Source organism: Chiloscyllium plagiosum, unplaced genomic scaffold (assembly GCF_037043375.1).
Source record: "Chiloscyllium plagiosum isolate Xiang-an unplaced genomic scaffold, Cpla_swu_hap1 HiC_scaffold_6, whole genome shotgun sequence".
NCBI lineage: Eukaryota > Metazoa > Chordata > Chondrichthyes > Orectolobiformes > Hemiscylliidae > Chiloscyllium > Chiloscyllium plagiosum.
In genome coordinates, this window is record NW_028270144.1 from 110,371,621 (window position 1) to 110,388,335 (window position 16,715).

The following is a 16,715-nucleotide window of genomic DNA, read 5'->3' on the forward strand; positions in this document are numbered from 1 at the left end:
ATCATTTGAAAGGGACTTGAAAATGCAAATAAAGAATATAACAACAGTAACGTGCAGCAATGATGATATCACAGTGGGGCAATTAAAAAAAAAGCATCTGGGAATTGTCGTGTTATTTTTCTACACTTAAGGCACTATACAAAGGCAGCTAGCAGTGACTGTGCTGCTGTGCAGTTGCAGCAGCTTGTAAGAAGATGAGAGAGACATCAGGTAAGGATCAAAGAATGTAAAACCCTTCTAATTCTATGAACAAGAGGAGAAATTAGGTTAATAATAACATACCTACTGGTCTCATGTCTGTATCCAGGTAGCGGATCCAGGTTAAACAGCTGAATGTTAATGCGCATACAGTGATAAATGATGAAAAGAACTTTGTGCAATGGTACTTGTTTCATATACAAGCAGAGTGGCAGTTTTTGAACATTCACAGTGACAGTCCAGGAGCACTAACATCTATGAATTGTGAGAGATTCTAATCTTCGTATGGATTAGACTAATTAAATTAACAGAAGTGATCTGGCGCATGAGCTCAAAGAGGGTTTTTGGGACAGTTTCTTTGAAGAACATGTCGTGGAATCAACCAGGAAACATGCCGATTTAGAACTGGTATTGTGTATTGACAAATAATTGATTAATGACCTCAGAGTAAATGATTGTTTAGGTAAGACTGTTTGTAACATACTAGAATTTCAGAAGTTTGAGGGTGAAAAATTTGGGTCTAAAACTAACAAATAAATACAATAAGGATATGAAGGCAGAGTTGGCTCAAGTGGAACGGGAAAAAGGTTAAGTGAATACAGAAGCATAGGCAGACAGTAAAGGAGATATTTCATGACACTAAATGCTAAATAAAGACACTACAAGAAGGATGCACCATCTGTGGATAACGAATGCAGTTAAGGATGGTATCAAATTGAAAGAAATTGCAAAGATTAATGGTAGCCTAAATGATTAGGATCATTTAAGAAATCAGCAAAAGATTGCTAAAAAGTGATTAAATTAGACTTTGGAAGAAAACTGGCAAAAAAAATTTAATAAGGACGCTAAAGGTTTCTAACATAACGTACAAAAGAAAGAGCAGAAGCTGCTGGAGAAACTCAGCAGGTCTGGCAGCATCTGTGGTGGGAAAACAGAGAATAACATTAACTCTGCTTTCATTCCACAGATTCCGCCAGGCCTGCTGAGTTTCTCCAGCAATTTCTGTTTCTGTTTCAGATCCTCAGCATGTGCAGTTCTTTGTTTCATAAAAAGGAAGAGAGTAGCTAAAATAAACGTCGATCTCTTTAGAGGGTGAGAATTGAGCATTGATAATGTGCAACAAGGAAATGGCTTTGAACGAATATTTTGGATGCATCCATATAGGAACAAAGCACCCCATGAATAACAGAAAATCAACAGGCAGAATGGGAAGAGGAACGTATAACAATTGTAATCGCTAATGAAAAACATTACTGAGAAAACTAGCATAATCAAAGGCTGACACGTGTCCTTGACCTAATGGTCTGCATGCTAGGGTCTGAAAGGAAGCAATTACAAGAAGAGTGGATGACTTGATTTTAATCATTCAAAATTCTCAGATTGAAAAACTATTAATGTCAAACTTCTATGCACTAAAGGAGGAGGATAGAAATCAGAGACTACTGGGTCAGTTAGTCCAAAATCTATCATTGGGAGAATGCTAGAATCCATGATTGATTAGGTAATAGTAAGATATTGAGAAAATTGTCATATAGCCAGAGTCAGATTCTCTGAGACACAGGTTTTGTGATGGGGAAATCACGTTTGACAGATTTATCAGATATTGGCATGATATTGGTCGCTCAGTAGTTAGCACTGTGGCCCCTCACAGTGTCAGGGAAAAGGGTTTGATTCCACTCTCGGGCAACTGTGTGGCGTTTGAACATTCTCCCATTGTTTGCTTGGTCCTCCTTGGGGTGCTCTGATTTCCTCCCACAATCCAAAGAAAGTGCATATTAGGTGGATGGCAATGCTAAATTGCCTACAGCTAGGTGCAGGCTAGGTGGGTTAGCTATGAGAATGTGGAGTTACTGGGATAGGGTAGTGGGTGGGGCTGGATTAGATGCTCTTCAGATGGTTGGTGTGGACTTGATGGGCTGAATAGCCTGTTTCCACACTGTAGGAGTTCTGATCTATGAGGATACAACAAACAAGGTGGAGGAATGGGATGCAATGTATTTTAATTTTCAAAAGGTCATTGATAAGGAGCTGATAAAACAAAGTTAATGCAGAAGATAAGACATTCTTGATTTTGTTTAGATTAGATTACTTGCAGCATGGAAACAGGTCCTTCAGCCCAACAAGTCCACACCGACCCTCCAAAGAACAACCAACCCAGACCCACTCCCCTAAATTTACCGCTTCACCTAACACTACGGGCAATTTAGCAAGGCCAACTCACCTAACCAGCACATTTTTTTGGACTGTGGGAGGAAACCGGAGCACCCGGAGGAAACCCACACTGACACGGGGAGAACGTGCAAATTCCACACAGACAGTTGCCTAAGGCGGGAATTAGACCCGGGTCTCTGGTGCTGTGAGACAGCAGTGCTAACCATTGTGCCACCGTGCCGTTTTGAGGTGACATACTAATATGAGTAGAGGATGGATAAGTTGCAGGAAACGGACAGTATGGATAGATAACTTTATTGAGATAAGACTATAAGATGAACTTTATTGTTTTATTTTTCTGGGTTAACAGTGTGTGCTTTGGTTTGCTTTCTGTGTTGAGATGGTGCCTGAAAGTGGCAAAACTCAACAGATTTCACTGTATTTGTAATAAATACATGTGACAATAAGTAAATCAAATGAAAACATAAGAATGAGGAGCAGGAGTAAGCAATTCAGCCCACGAGCCTGCTCTGCCGTTCAATACAATCATGTCTGATCTCATCTTGGCCTTAACTCCACTTTCCTGATTGTTCCCCACCACCCGTCAACTCACCACGAATGAAGAAACTGAATGAATTTAAGGAGGAGATGACAGTGTCCTGGCACTCTGGAGTAGTGAATTCTACAGATTTGTGACTGTTTGAAATAAATAATTCCTCCGCATCTCTGTTTTAAATCTGCTACCCTTGATCCTAAAACTGGGATCTCTCATTCTAGTCTGCTCCACAAGGGGAAACAGCCTCTCTATGTCTCTCTGTCAATGCCCTTGAGCATCTTGCATACCTCAATTAGATCTCTATTCTTCCAGTGAGTATAAGCCTAAACATTTCAATTCCTCCTCATAAGACAAGGCTTTCAAGCCTGGAATTCATCACGTGAACCTTCTAGATGGGGCATTTTCAGGTTGGCAAGCTGTAACTAATTGAGCACTGCAGGAATCAATGTTAGGCCCTTAACCATTTATGATCTGTAACCATGACTTGGAGATGAAGGGACTGACTGTATTGTAGCCAACTGGTGTTGACCATATTACTGGGAAACTGTCCATAGCTCAATGCCAGAATGCACATGATTTACAACAGGCATTTCAACGGCTTGTTTGTGTCCAACTTTAAAAAGCATTGCCTGAAAGTTCATGCTGTGGCATTCCTTTACTGTCTACACAAAGCGTTTGAAGAAAATGGGGCAAAGTGAATTACAGAGGAATCTCGATTATCCCGAATTCGATCACCCAAACATCGGGTTATCCGGCAAGATGCTTGTCTGAACTATGTTATCCGGCATTCGATTAACCATCAATCGATTAACCAAACAAAATACTCCCCGCCCATATCCTTCGGATAATTGAGGTTTCTCTGAATGTGGAGTTAGGTCACAGGTGGGGAACAATTGCGGGGTCAGGCTCAAGGGGAGAGGCAGCCCTTTCCTGTTCCCATGTAACAATGCTTGGCTTTGCTGCTGCTTCCTTCAGTTTCAAAATTAGCAATATAATTTAACGTTGATGATGCTGGAACAAAACATCCAGGCTCTTGCACGGTCAGAAAAACATCACGTAATGCATAGTGAGGCGTCCTTTGGGACAAAGGTACTGAAAGGCATAGTAAAGAATTCACAAGCTGAAGGCAGCTTGAGGTCGGCTTCACTTTGGGATTGTTGATGCGTGGAACATGTTGCCACGTAGTGAGGGGAAGGAAACTTGGACGAGCCATTTCAGAATGAAATGTACAGAATCCAGATTCAACAGAAGGTTAGGAATATGGGTTTGGCACCAAATCAGGATGAAATGAAAACAGCCAGACAGGGTTTTGCACACGCTGTCAAAAGATTGAGAGAAGTAGAAGAGGTGAAATTGGCACGAGTTTCCTTAATTTTAGATACTTCAATCTCTCACTATTTGCCATTGGGGGCTTGAAGAATAAAACACGAACAGCTTGGGCACAGAAATAAACAGAGCATAATTGCAGCAAAAGCAGGATAAAAATAGAAACAGTCAATCAATATGAGTGAGAATAACAGGTCAGAGTGTAAGGGATTTCACTGATGAAAGGTTATGACTAAAACATCCATCAGTTCACCTCCAGAGAATGCTAATGTACCTGCTGTACATTTCTAACATCTTCTGGTGCTTTCTCTTGTGAACCAGACAGGTCTGTGTGTGTTTTAATTACTCTCATTAACTACTCTACATATTTTGCACGCAGATTGGCTAATTAAACATGTTCACGAGCGAATGCCTGAAGCAAAACACAAAGTAATTGCTGCAGATAAAATTTGGAAATGGAATGGTGCAGTGTGACAATCAAATATACATGCATTATAAAAATGAACCTGATTTTAGAATGTGACTCACAGTGCTATCACTGACCTGCTAACAGACCCAAGATGCTGCATTTTACCAACAGGAATCTACTTAAAGGTACAATAGGATGTGAGCATAAGAGATATAGTTACTAAGTTTGCAGATGACACCAAAATTGGAGATGTAGTGGACAGCGAAGAAGGTTACCTCAGATTACAACGGGATCTTGATCAGATGGGCCAATGGGCTGAGAAGTGGCAGATGGAGTTTAATTCAGATGAATGTGAGGTGCTGCATTTTGGGGAAGCAAATCTTAACAGGACTTATACTCTTAATGGTAAGGTCCTAGGGAGTGTTGCTGAACAAAGAGACCTTGGAGTGCAGGTTCATAGCTCCTTGAATGTGGAGTCGCATGTAGATAGGATAGTGAAGAAGGCATTTGGTATGCTTTCCTTTATTGGTCAGAGTATTGAGCACAGGATTTGGAGGTCATGTTGCGGCTGTACAGGACATTGATTAGGCAACTGTTGGAATATTGCGTGCAATTCTGGTCTCCTTCCTATCCAGATGTTGTGAAACTTGAAAGGGTTCAGAAAAGACTTACAAGGATGTTGTCAATGTTGGAGGATTTGAGCTATAGGGAGATATTGAGTAGGCTGGGGCTGTTTTCCCTGGAGTGCGGAGGCTGAGGGGTGACCTTATAGAGGTTTACAAAATTATGAGGGGCATGGATAGGATAAATAGACAAAATCTTTTCCCTGGGGTGGGGGAATCCAGAACTAGAGGGCAAAGGTTTAGGGTGAGAGGGGAAAGATATAAAAGCGACCTAAGGGACAACCTTTTCATGCAGAGGGTGGTACGTGTATGGAATGAGCTGCCAGAGGAAGTGGTGGAGGCTGGTACAATTGCAACATTTAAAAGGCATCTGGATGGGTATATGAATAGGAAGGGTTTGGAGGGATATGGGCCAGGTACTGGCAGGTGGGACCAGATTGGGTTGGGATATTTAGTCGGCATGGACAAGTTGAACTGAAGGGTCTGTTTCTGTGCTATACATCTCTATGACTCTATGACTGACTGGCTAATGAAATTGACACAGGTGCTTACACTGGCTATATTTTGGAGCCATTTTACTGCTGTTATGCCAACACATCAATCCAGTCTCTCCTTTCTCTCTAGCTTCCGAATAACATACTGAATACTCTCCACTTGCCTGGATCAGTATAGTTCCAGCAAACCTCAAAAAGCTTGACACTATCCAGGACGAAGCAGACCCCTTGACTGTGTTCATGGTGATGTGTAAGTGGAAGCTGTTGCTGCTGAACACAGCCCAATGTCCCAAGATGCTTCATTCACAGAGGACTGGGAACAAAATGGAGACTGAACAAAAAGATCCACCATGGAGTCACAGTGACAGCAGCATGTACCATCTCCAAAATGGACTGGAGCAACTCACCTCGGCTCCTTGTGCAAAGCTATGGCCTCTACAGTGAGAAAGATAAGAGCAGTAGATGCATGGGCACACCATGATCTACAAGCTCCCCTCTAGGTCACATGACTTGGATATATACCACACTTCCTTCACTTTCGCTGGGTCAAAGTTTTGGAACTTCTTCCCTAACAGGACTGTCGGTGTCTCTACACTTCAAGAACCGCAGTAGTTCAGGAAGGTGGCTCAACACCATTTCGAAAGGGGAATTAGGGATAAGCAATGAATATGGACTCAGTCAATGACATCAACACATCATGAGACAGCAAAAAGCGAAATTCTGTCCAAAAAAGATGATAGCTCATAACTTACTGCATTCTTATAGAAGAAGTAGAGCACCATGTTGGCCAGCCTGGAGTAACACCAATGCCCATGAACCAGCAAGAGCTTTTGTAAATGTCGAAACCGTGCAATGGCAAAGTCACTTGCCATTACTGCCTGAAATAAAAGAAAAGAAAATTATTGCCCAAGTGCTGTGGACACCAACAGATCTCCATTTACTTCATCTTTCTAAAACACTTGCTATTGAACATGAAGCAAAAAGCAGCAGCAACAACTTCCACTTACACATCACCATGAACACAGCCTAATGTCCCAAGATGCTTCATTCACAGAGGACTGGGAACAAAATGGAGACTGAATAGAAAGAAAGATGAGTATGGTGGTCAATGGGATGGGTTTAGATGGATGTCTTAAGAAACATGGTAAGATAGAGGGTTTAGAGTCAAAATGGCACAGCTGGAGGCCATTTGGCCCATTGGGACCATGATGACTCGAAGTAGATTAATGTGTCCAACCCAATCTGCCTCCAGCTTACTTCCTTTCATGGAGAATTTCACTTACTTTTGAAATCATTGAGTAAGAAATTCCAAGATGGAAGACTCAGGGACCGAAGGATGTGGGGTGGAGGAAGAAGGCAAAGCACAAAAAAAGTCAAACGAAAGAAATAGAGAGGAAGGCTGCAGGGGTGTATTAAAACAGATCGAGGTCATGACTGCTTTAAGGCACACGTTTAAGATTCTGGCTGGAGATGGTGTGGTGGCTGGAAGCCAACACATATCAGTAACGATAGGGATGATGGTCAAGCAGGATGTATAATGGGTTGCAGAATGTTAAGGGACACTGGGGACCTATCCATGAGAATATGAAATGAGTTGAGCTGATGGATAACAAAAGCACTGGTGAGTGTTTCAGCGCCAGATAGGCTGAGGCAGAGGAATTTGGGGTGAAGTTTAACACCAAGGCTGCAGACAAGTTTGGTTGAACCTGTGACAGTGGCTGGGAGTGGGAGTGAGGCAAGTTGAATCTGGTGGCAGGAGCATTAAGGTTGAGGTGAGGGACAAAGCTGATGGTCTCCCTATGTTTAAGCACATGAGACTTCAGCTCACCCAGAACCAGTTAGCAGTTCAGCAGTTTCTAAATATAGAAATGGTGCAGGTTCGGTGGGGGGGTGGGGGGAGTTTAGGGCTGGGTGATGGGGTTGGGGGAAACAGAGAGGGGGTTGGGGAAAACGAGGGGTGGGGGACAGAGGGCTTATCAGTTTAGAAGCTGACCAAATTTCTGCAGAGAAAGATAAGTCATCAAGAGACAACATGGTAATGATAAAGAGCAGGAATAAGTCAGGGACTTGTGAGTTAACAGTGTAGGGGTGGGAGCTGTAAATTAATAGGAGAAGCTATGGAACATAATAGGCAGAAATGTCACAAAACTGAAACAAGTTATCCCACAAATCATCAGTTGATATAAAATGAAAACGTAAGATTCAGGAGCAGGGTTTAGCCATTCTGCCCCTTGAGTCTGTTCCACCATTCAAACCCATTCCGGCTGATCTGATCTTGGCCTCACCTCCACTTGCCTTGCACGGTGGCACAGTGGTTAGCACTGCCGCCTCACAGTGCCAGACACCTGGGTTCAATTCCCGCCTCAGGCAACTGTCTGTGTGGAGTTTGCACATTGTCTGCGTGGATTTCCTCCCACAGTCCAAATATGTGCAGATTAGGTGAATTGGCCATGCTAAATTGCCCGTAGTGTTATGTGTAGGGGAATGGGTCTGGATGGGTTGCTCTTCGGAGGGTCGGAGTGGGCTCGTTGGGCCGAAGGGCCTGTTTCCACACTGTAGGGAATCTAATCACTCTTCCAGAACCACTGACTGCCTAGTGAATTGAAAATTATAACAGCATTGAGTATACTCAAGGACTCAGCCTCTACTGCTCTTTGGGAAAGAGAATTCCAGACAAATGATTCACCGAGACAAGAAATTCTTCATCATCTGTGTCTTAAAGGGAGACACGTTATTTTTAAACTGTGTCCCCAGTTCTCAATTCCTCCAGGATATGGGAAACATTCTGGCAGCATCTACTTTGATGAGGTCCCCTCAGAACTCTGTCTCAATAAAACTATGTCACGTTCTTTCAAAGTCAGATAACTAAAGGCTTAACCTGCATAGTATAACCATTGTGAATGGTTCCAAAATGCTTTATCCAGTAGCATCTTCAACTGTATTGACCAAAGTCCAGATGTGATCCTTTGCCTCAAGGAATAACTTGATCGGAGTTAGGGTGGCATGGTGACTTCATTGTCCCAGAGCCTTGCTGACCAGTGGGTATGAAAAGTGGTAGTTATTTGGCCAATCAGTTCTGGGCTGTCTCTTGTGAAAAGCAATCCATTTGGTTACACTCCCCAGCACGATCCCTGCAATTTGTTTTGCCTTTGAATACTGAAGGACAATACCAGCGTCTATTCGTGGAACTGGGCTTCATTTCTGAACACACGGTGAGTACTCAACTGAACTGGTGTGGATGATAGATTGCTGATTGGAGGCTCCTCAATAAAGCTGAATTGCATTGGTTACAGGTGAGGAAGTCAAGCTTGGGGAAGGTCCACAGGGATTGGTGCTGAGACACACTGTTTTACTTGGAAAAATTGGTTACATCCATTTTTGGTCTTTCAACCTCCGCTCAAAGCTCAGTGTTTCGGGGACTCCTGTCTGTTTTGAGAGGTGGTGAAACAAACTACTTGAATCCAGACCCACTTGTAAAATGGTACTGGGAGGATCTTCGGTTCGAATTTACAACAATTTAGTTTCAAAATTTTGCTCAAGTTCAAAAGAAAGCTGCGTATTAGACAGATGGAATCCACGCTTGTTACAACGTGACTCAAATACTGACACCGTAGCTCTCCAGTGCTGAAATATCGTGGTATGCAGTCTGACCTCCTGCCGCTTAATGAAATCATATTTAAGTCGTGACATGTTCATTAAACTGTCAATGGGTAGATGCATGAAGAATTCCGAGGTGTACACATTCTGCCTTAATTATTTCTAAGGGATGAGAATTTTTTAGGGAATAAATGTGGAAATGAAGAGCACATTAATAAACATCAGTTGTTGCGAGAGGCAGAACCTACTTAGATTTGATCTGATATATAAAAAAAATTGGACATGCCACTGTCCTAACAAATTGTGAAAGGGTGATAAATGCACTATCCAGTATGGACTCGAACTATATTGACCAGCAGGTCCAGATCTGGCTCCTTCACTTACCCAGAATAATTTGAGCCGACCCAGGGTAGCAGATTAAAATTGACTTCATTGTCCCTGGGCTATGCGGGACTTGAACATCCAGTAAGAAAACTGGGTAGTGTGGATGAAGATATATTTGACCAAGACTTGATTTGATTTGATTTATTATTGTCACATGTACCTAGGTTCTTTGAAGTTTTGTTTTGTGTGTAGTACAGGCAGATCATACCATACAAAGTGCATAATGGTAAAAGAACAGAGGGTAGAATACAATGTTAGAGATGGCACATAGACAGCGAGATTAACATTAAATTTAAAACTTGAGAAGTCCATTCAGAAGTCTAACAACAAGTGGGGAAGAAGCCGTTCTCGAATTTATTTGCACGTGTACACAATGCATGTGTATGATGTGCCCCATTGTTTAGTTGCTCATTTTTGCTCAAGGCTATACCCACACCTGGACTGCTGGGGTGTGTGCTATTAGCTGTCACTGTCTCAGCTTTTAATTCCCTTCCAAAACCTCTCTGCCATATCCCCATTGTTAAAATCCACCCCTCTCACCTGGCTTCTAGTCACTGACCTAATATCCCATGTGATTCAATGTCAATTTTTCCCACCTGATAGTGGTTCTCCAATTTACTATGAAAAGGATGCTGTATAAATGCAAGTTGCTTCTGGGACAGAGTAATAGAGTGTTGCTGGTGTTTATGGAACAGTATGTCAGTATTTTCAAGAGCAGGGAAAAAGAACACTATAACACGTCTAAAACAGGAGATTTATATCAGCACTGACAGGTACCTTCAAAAGTTCCCTCGCCACTCCATCAATCCATTGAGACATGCGCCATCACATCATTTGTCTATTTATGGAAACAGTGACAGGAAATGTGATGAGAATACAATTACCTGCATCCCTTCCTGGCCAGAGATTCCCACTCCAACATCAGCAACCTGGATCATGCTCACATCATTAGCCCCATCTCCTGCAGTTAATGAGGAAACAAGCTGTGACAGTGTGTTGGTTTGCGACCCTTGGGCCAGCCAGTCATGGTTAATGTAAGCTGAGTGACAACTTCGAGTTCCACCAACAGAAAACAAAACTGCAATACACTGAAGCAATGCCACCACGGAACTGGCAGATACCTGAGCAGGTTTTTGTTTCAAAAAACAAGAAAGCATGCGGGTTTAACTTTACCTCGAATATCACAGAGACATAGCTCACTTCTTGAGTGACATTTGTAAAGGCTAACTTCCTGCACTTACTGGGGCCTCTGCAGACTGCAAGGTCAAGGTACATCATACGGTTAACAGCTTTCAAGAACTCCTGCTCTCCCTTTCAATACAATTACTTTGGCTGTAAAATGCTGAACCTCTGAACGGTCTGTGCTCTATCCCTCCCTTCAGGCTACAGGACCTAGACTGTAAATAGAAATGGCACAATACGTCCTTTCTGGTACTTATCAGAACCAAAATGATATTGGGGATAAAAGGGTTACTTATGAGAAGAGATTGCACAGAGGAGACTTGTTAAGTATGGAGTACTATGGGCTACTTAATTAGGCAGTGATGATGATAAACGGCTTTGACAAGATAAGTTGGGAGAAATTATTTCCTTCAGTGCAGAACAAAAATTAAAAAGAAAAGCCATATTATTCCTGAGAAGTACCAGGAAGTGCTGCTATATACAAGGTGGAGTGGAGGGGGGGCAGGAAAGAAGGGTCACTGGACTCAAAACATTAACTCTTTTTTTTCTCTACAGATACTACAGAAACATACAAACAGACTTGAAGCATGGCCTCACACCTAAAACACGTTGTCTGATCAGAGATGTCACCTTTACTCTGATAAAGCTTGAAGTTATCTTGGGGCAGTGACTCAAAAGAAATTCTGGAATTTATATATTAATCAATCAAAACCTGCACCTCCACTCGAACTGACTAAAGACTTAATAGCCATCTAGGTTTCTTCAATACGTTCACATAAGTTGTATGACCCTCTGATCTTTTACTTATAAATTCTGTGTCAGATGTATTCTCTCTCACTAGCTGCCTGAGGAAGAAGCGGGGGCTCCGAAAGCTCGTGAGCTTTATTTTCAAATAAACCTGCTGGACTATAACCCTGTGTTGTGTCATTTTTGACTTTGTCCGCCCTAATCCAGCATCGGCACCTCCACGTCATTGCTTAATTGGATTTTACCCTCGGAAGTAGAGGTTCTTCTGTTAATGCTTTAATATTAGATTAGATTAGATTACATTACAGTGTGGAAACAAGCCCTTCGGCCCAACGTGTCCACACCGACCCACCGAAGCGCAACCCACCCATACCCCTACATTTACCCCTTACCTAACATTACGGGCAATTTAGCATGGCCAATTCACCTGACTGTGGGAGGAAACCGGAGCACCCGGAGGAAACCCACGCAGACACGGGGAGAATGTGCAAACTCCACACAGTCAGTCGCCTGAGGCGGGAATTGAACCCGGGTCTCAGGCGCTGTGAGGCAGCAGTGCTAACCACTGTGCCACCGTGATGAGTTTCGAAATGGAGATACTTGAAATGACATTTAAACAACGTGTGGTGACCTAGTACATAACAGCATGCCGATAGGAATAAATATGGACTTGCCTATTGCCAAGGTCATTACTTTCAGCTTATCTCGGACCAGTTTAACCACCATACTTTTCTGTAATGGTGTGGAGCGGCAGCATAACACTGAACGGCAACTTTTGGCCAATGCAAGAAATTTGTCCTCTAATGTCTTTTCCAATGCAAAAGTCAGAGTCTTTCCATCGATGACCAAGCTGAAGTTGGCTTGCAGAGTGGGCAAGCTCACTGAAGTCCTATTTGAAGAGATAAAGTCAACTGATGGATTTCCAGCCACATTGAACCGTTTCTTCTGAGGTCTCTTTGATTCAATGTAGCTCCAGCACTGCTCCAACAAAGCAGCACAGGCCTCCTGTTGAAAGATATTAATGAGATAAGACAAGTGAACAATCAGACACATAGAAAAGATAATTAACGGGGGCACTTTCCCCCTCTTGTCAGCTTCTGTATTGAGTTCAGAAATATCAAAATGTCCTCTCTGCTTTAAAAGAAGTGATCTCATGGAAACATGTAGGGTTCTTAAGGGGCTTGACAGGGTAAATGCTGAGCGGATGTTTCCCCTCTTGGGAGAGTCTAGGACAAGAAGGCATAGTTTCAGAGTAAATTTAAGACTGAAGTGAGGTGGAATTTCTTTTCTCAGATGGTTGAGTAACTTTGGAATTCCTTGCCACAAGGGGCAAGTGTCCTTCTGTAGATTTACGACTGAGATGGATGGGTCTTTGATCAGAAGGGGAATCAAGGATTATGGGGAAAATGCAGGAAAGTGAATGTGAGGAATGTTGATTGAGCCATGATTCTACTGAATGGCAGAACAGGCTGGAGGGGCTAAATGGCTACTCCAGTTCCTACTTCTAATGGACTTCATCAAATTATACTACCTAGACATTCTTCACAACAGACTGATTACAAGAATCTAATTAGCTTCCATCTCTCCCCCACCTCTGACTGCGTTTGTAGGTTTGTACAATCAATAGGAATCTACAACAGAAAGAACAGGAGTCAGTTAGCTCAGTTGGCTGGATAGCTGGGATGCTTTACAGAGTGAAGCTAACAATGTGGGCTCGAGGGTTAATGTCCTGCCTGCGGCATGATAACCCTCAGGTTAAATTCACCACTAGTCATTCATCTCCAAAGAGAGAGCAACCCTATGGTCTTCTGGAACTGTGACTTGGCTGTAACTTCTTGCAACAGACAGGACTGAAAATAGATACAACTGGATGAAGAAATATCTATTCAACCTCTTAAAATCACTTGATTCTTTAGGTCTATGTGCAGGAAGAATTGCTTCTTACTTACCTCCCAGTCATAAGTTAAAGCATTTCTTTATTTTAAGGAAGACTTTAAACTCGTTATCTTTCCAAATGGTCTTTCCCGTAATTTACAAACCATGCTTATGTTACTGACACTTCATGTCACATTTAAGTTGGAGGCTACCTCGAAGGTTAATTGTACACAGGAGCTATCATCTCCTAATTTAGCACAACAATCTTTTCACCATTCATTCATTAATATTGTTGCGAACATCATGTAAGAACCACACATGACTAATTTTGTATTTTGCAATGAGAACAGAAGTGGTTGCTGCCTTTAATTCCCTGTCTTAAGACCAACAAAAATAATTCAACTTCTTTTGGGTTCTGAACACTTTACATGTTGGTGCTAAGTGCTTTGATATTGAAGCCAACGGTAAAAAAAATGGTTTCACGGAGGTATGTAGATCAGTGGCAGCTACCTGAAGAAACATTTGTGAGATTTACTTACGCACTGTCAAATTCTGAAAGCCTTGACGAATGCTGTTGTGAAAAGACCCTCAATATTTAGGCCCCGCACATGAAGATTACTTCTGCTGGAACTTACAACAATACCCTAATTGTTCACTCTCCTATTATCTACATAAAATCAATGGGAGTTGCGATTTTGAATCAGATTAGAACTCTTAATTGTTGCGCGACAATTTCAGGTTTACATGCATTGGGTCTTGTCTTTGACCTTTGAGTATCCACAGGCTGACAGATAGGGTCCTCCCTATTATAAGCAGGTAATTGACGCTCATTCAAAACAAAAGATGCATTTTGATTTTCTGTTTATACAACAGATCTGTACACATCTTCATCGAAACCACAGACCTTAAATCTTGCAAATGGATTACTGAGCACCAAGCATCGCATGAAGAGTTTACTGGCAATTTGATCCCATCAAATACTGATCCAAATGCTGCTTCCTCAATAAACTTGCACCTTCTGCTACAAAGATCTTCACCTCAAAATTAAATAATTGCAAGGCAGGAATCATACTTACTAACAGCAAAAGAAACCTCCCCAACATTCAGGCAGCCTTCACTTTACAACACTCACTAAACTGACACCCTGCAGGTTCTGAGCCTGTAATCCAGAATTAATAGGATCGATGAAAATCAGTCAGGTTTCCAAAATTCACAGCTACCTCTTCCATTAATCCTTTTTTCCTGTTATGGTGAAAATGTTAGGATCGTTCTCGAAAAGAGTTGGTTAAAGATATAAATTAGAATGCTGCTGAACTGGAGTGTTTGCAATAAATGCATGTGATATTTGCTTTCACTTGCTTGTATGGCTTTTAAGGTTATGAGAGTCGTGCTGGCTGCATAAAAGCTGTCCAGAAAGCCGACAACAGATTTTGCAGCTGAAATTGTGCTCACCTGCGACTCAGCATTCAAGGTAAGAATCTCCTCATCATGACCAAGGAGCTTGCAGGCGTAAGCAATATTGATCGCAGTTTCCTGTTTATCTCCAGTCAGAACCCATATCTGTAAAGCAGCTTTTCGTAGATTTGAGATCGTTTCAGGAACACCATCCTGCAAACGGTCTTCAATACCAGTTGCACCTAGAAAAATAATGGAGTATGATACAGCGAGAGAAAACTTACAATATCTTTGAGGTAGAATGATTTAGACTTAATACTGTAATTATCAAAAATGATCCATAAACCGTCCAAACATGACTAAGGGTCAATTCTGTTTTGAAGAAGGGTCACTGGACTTGAAACATTTATTCTCTGTTTTTCCCAAGCTGTCGCCACTGGGGATCATGACAGTATATGGAAGACCACAGGGATGTCACTATTTTCCCAACATAAAAGCACAAGAAAGATAAACAGCAGTAGGCCATTTGGCCCTTCCTGCTTGCCTTGCCATTCAATACAATCACACTTCACCTTTAGCTTCCTTTGCTATCCCTAATTTCCTTCAACTCCTGGGGTATCTAAGAATCTATCAATCCCTGCATTATTATATTGACAGCCCTTTGAGGGTGAGAATTCCAAAGATGCACGAAACAAATCTCATAATTTGAACCCTGACTTCTTATTCTGAGATTGTTACCCCTCTGAGATCCGAGCATTGACTCGATTAAATCCTTTAAGGATTACAGCAATATTTCCATGAGATTACCTCTAAGTCTTCTAAATAAAGGCCGAGTCTACTCAATCTTTCCTCATATGATCAACCTCTCGACCCATGAATCAATGTAGTTAACCTTTGTTGCAGTCCATTTATGGGCAACTCTGAGGTAAGCTGATCAAACAGTACATATTATGTGGGTCTTGCAAGGCTCCATACAATTGCAGATTCCCGACAGATTAGATTAGATTCCATACAGCGGGAAACAGTCCATTTGGCCCAACAGTCCACACCGACCCTCCGAAGAGTAACCCACCCAGACACATTTCCCTCTGATTAATGCGCCTAACACCATGGGCAATTCAGCAAAGCCAATTCACCTGACCTGCATATCTTTGGATTGTGAGGGGAAGCCTGAGCACCAGGATGAAACCCACTCAGCCATGGGGAGAATGTGCAAACTCCATACAGACAGAATCGAATCTGGGTCCCTGGTGCTGTGAGGCAGCAGTGCTAACCACTGAGCCACCGTGCCACCCATTGAGCTGGCGTGCAGCACACTACTCTTCTAAACGCTTACACTCCAACTCCTTTATCATAATGGCTAACAGACTACTTATTTTCCTAATTGCTCGCTATACGTGCGTGCAAACTTTGCGATGCATGTTCACCAAATAACTCCACAGAGGATGGTATCCTGACACCAAGTTCCCTTTATTTATACATGGAGAGTCCTTGACACTGATCCGGCTCCCTCAGAGCCAGCTCTCAGTGAACAGAACCCTCTGACACTCCTGTTTATACCTGTCAGCCAGGGCTCCCTGATTGGGCTGTTAATCTGGTCCAATCACAGAACTCGCTCTATGAGGCCCACTTGGCTGACCTTGTTACAATCCCTCCAATGTTCTTGTTGAAAGAGGTTGCATAGGTAGGCAAAGCAGTTACAGACCAGTTTAACTTTGATGGGAGGGGAAACTCTCTAGGATAGAATTAATAGTCACATGGAAATAAACTGCATTGAT

At 42.3% G+C, this 16,715-nt stretch overlaps 1 protein-coding gene across 4 annotated transcripts in view; it reads right to left on the reverse strand.

The window, feature by feature from the left end:
- Positions 1 to 16,715, reverse strand: part of atp10a (ATPase phospholipid transporting 10A) — a 369,418-nt gene that overhangs the window by 12,775 nt on the left and 339,928 nt on the right. For all 4 annotated transcript variants that reach the window (XM_087988354.1, XM_087988355.1, XM_043692276.2 and 1 more), the window contains 4 exons: positions 14,995 to 15,179; positions 12,342 to 12,672; positions 10,623 to 10,699; positions 6,510 to 6,635 (listed from right to left, as the gene is read on the reverse strand). In XM_087988354.1, the coding sequence (XP_087844480.1) occupies positions 6,510 to 6,635; positions 10,623 to 10,699; positions 12,342 to 12,672; positions 14,995 to 15,179 (719 nt within the window). The remainder of the gene's footprint in view (positions 1 to 6,509; positions 6,636 to 10,622; positions 10,700 to 12,341; positions 12,673 to 14,994; positions 15,180 to 16,715) is intronic.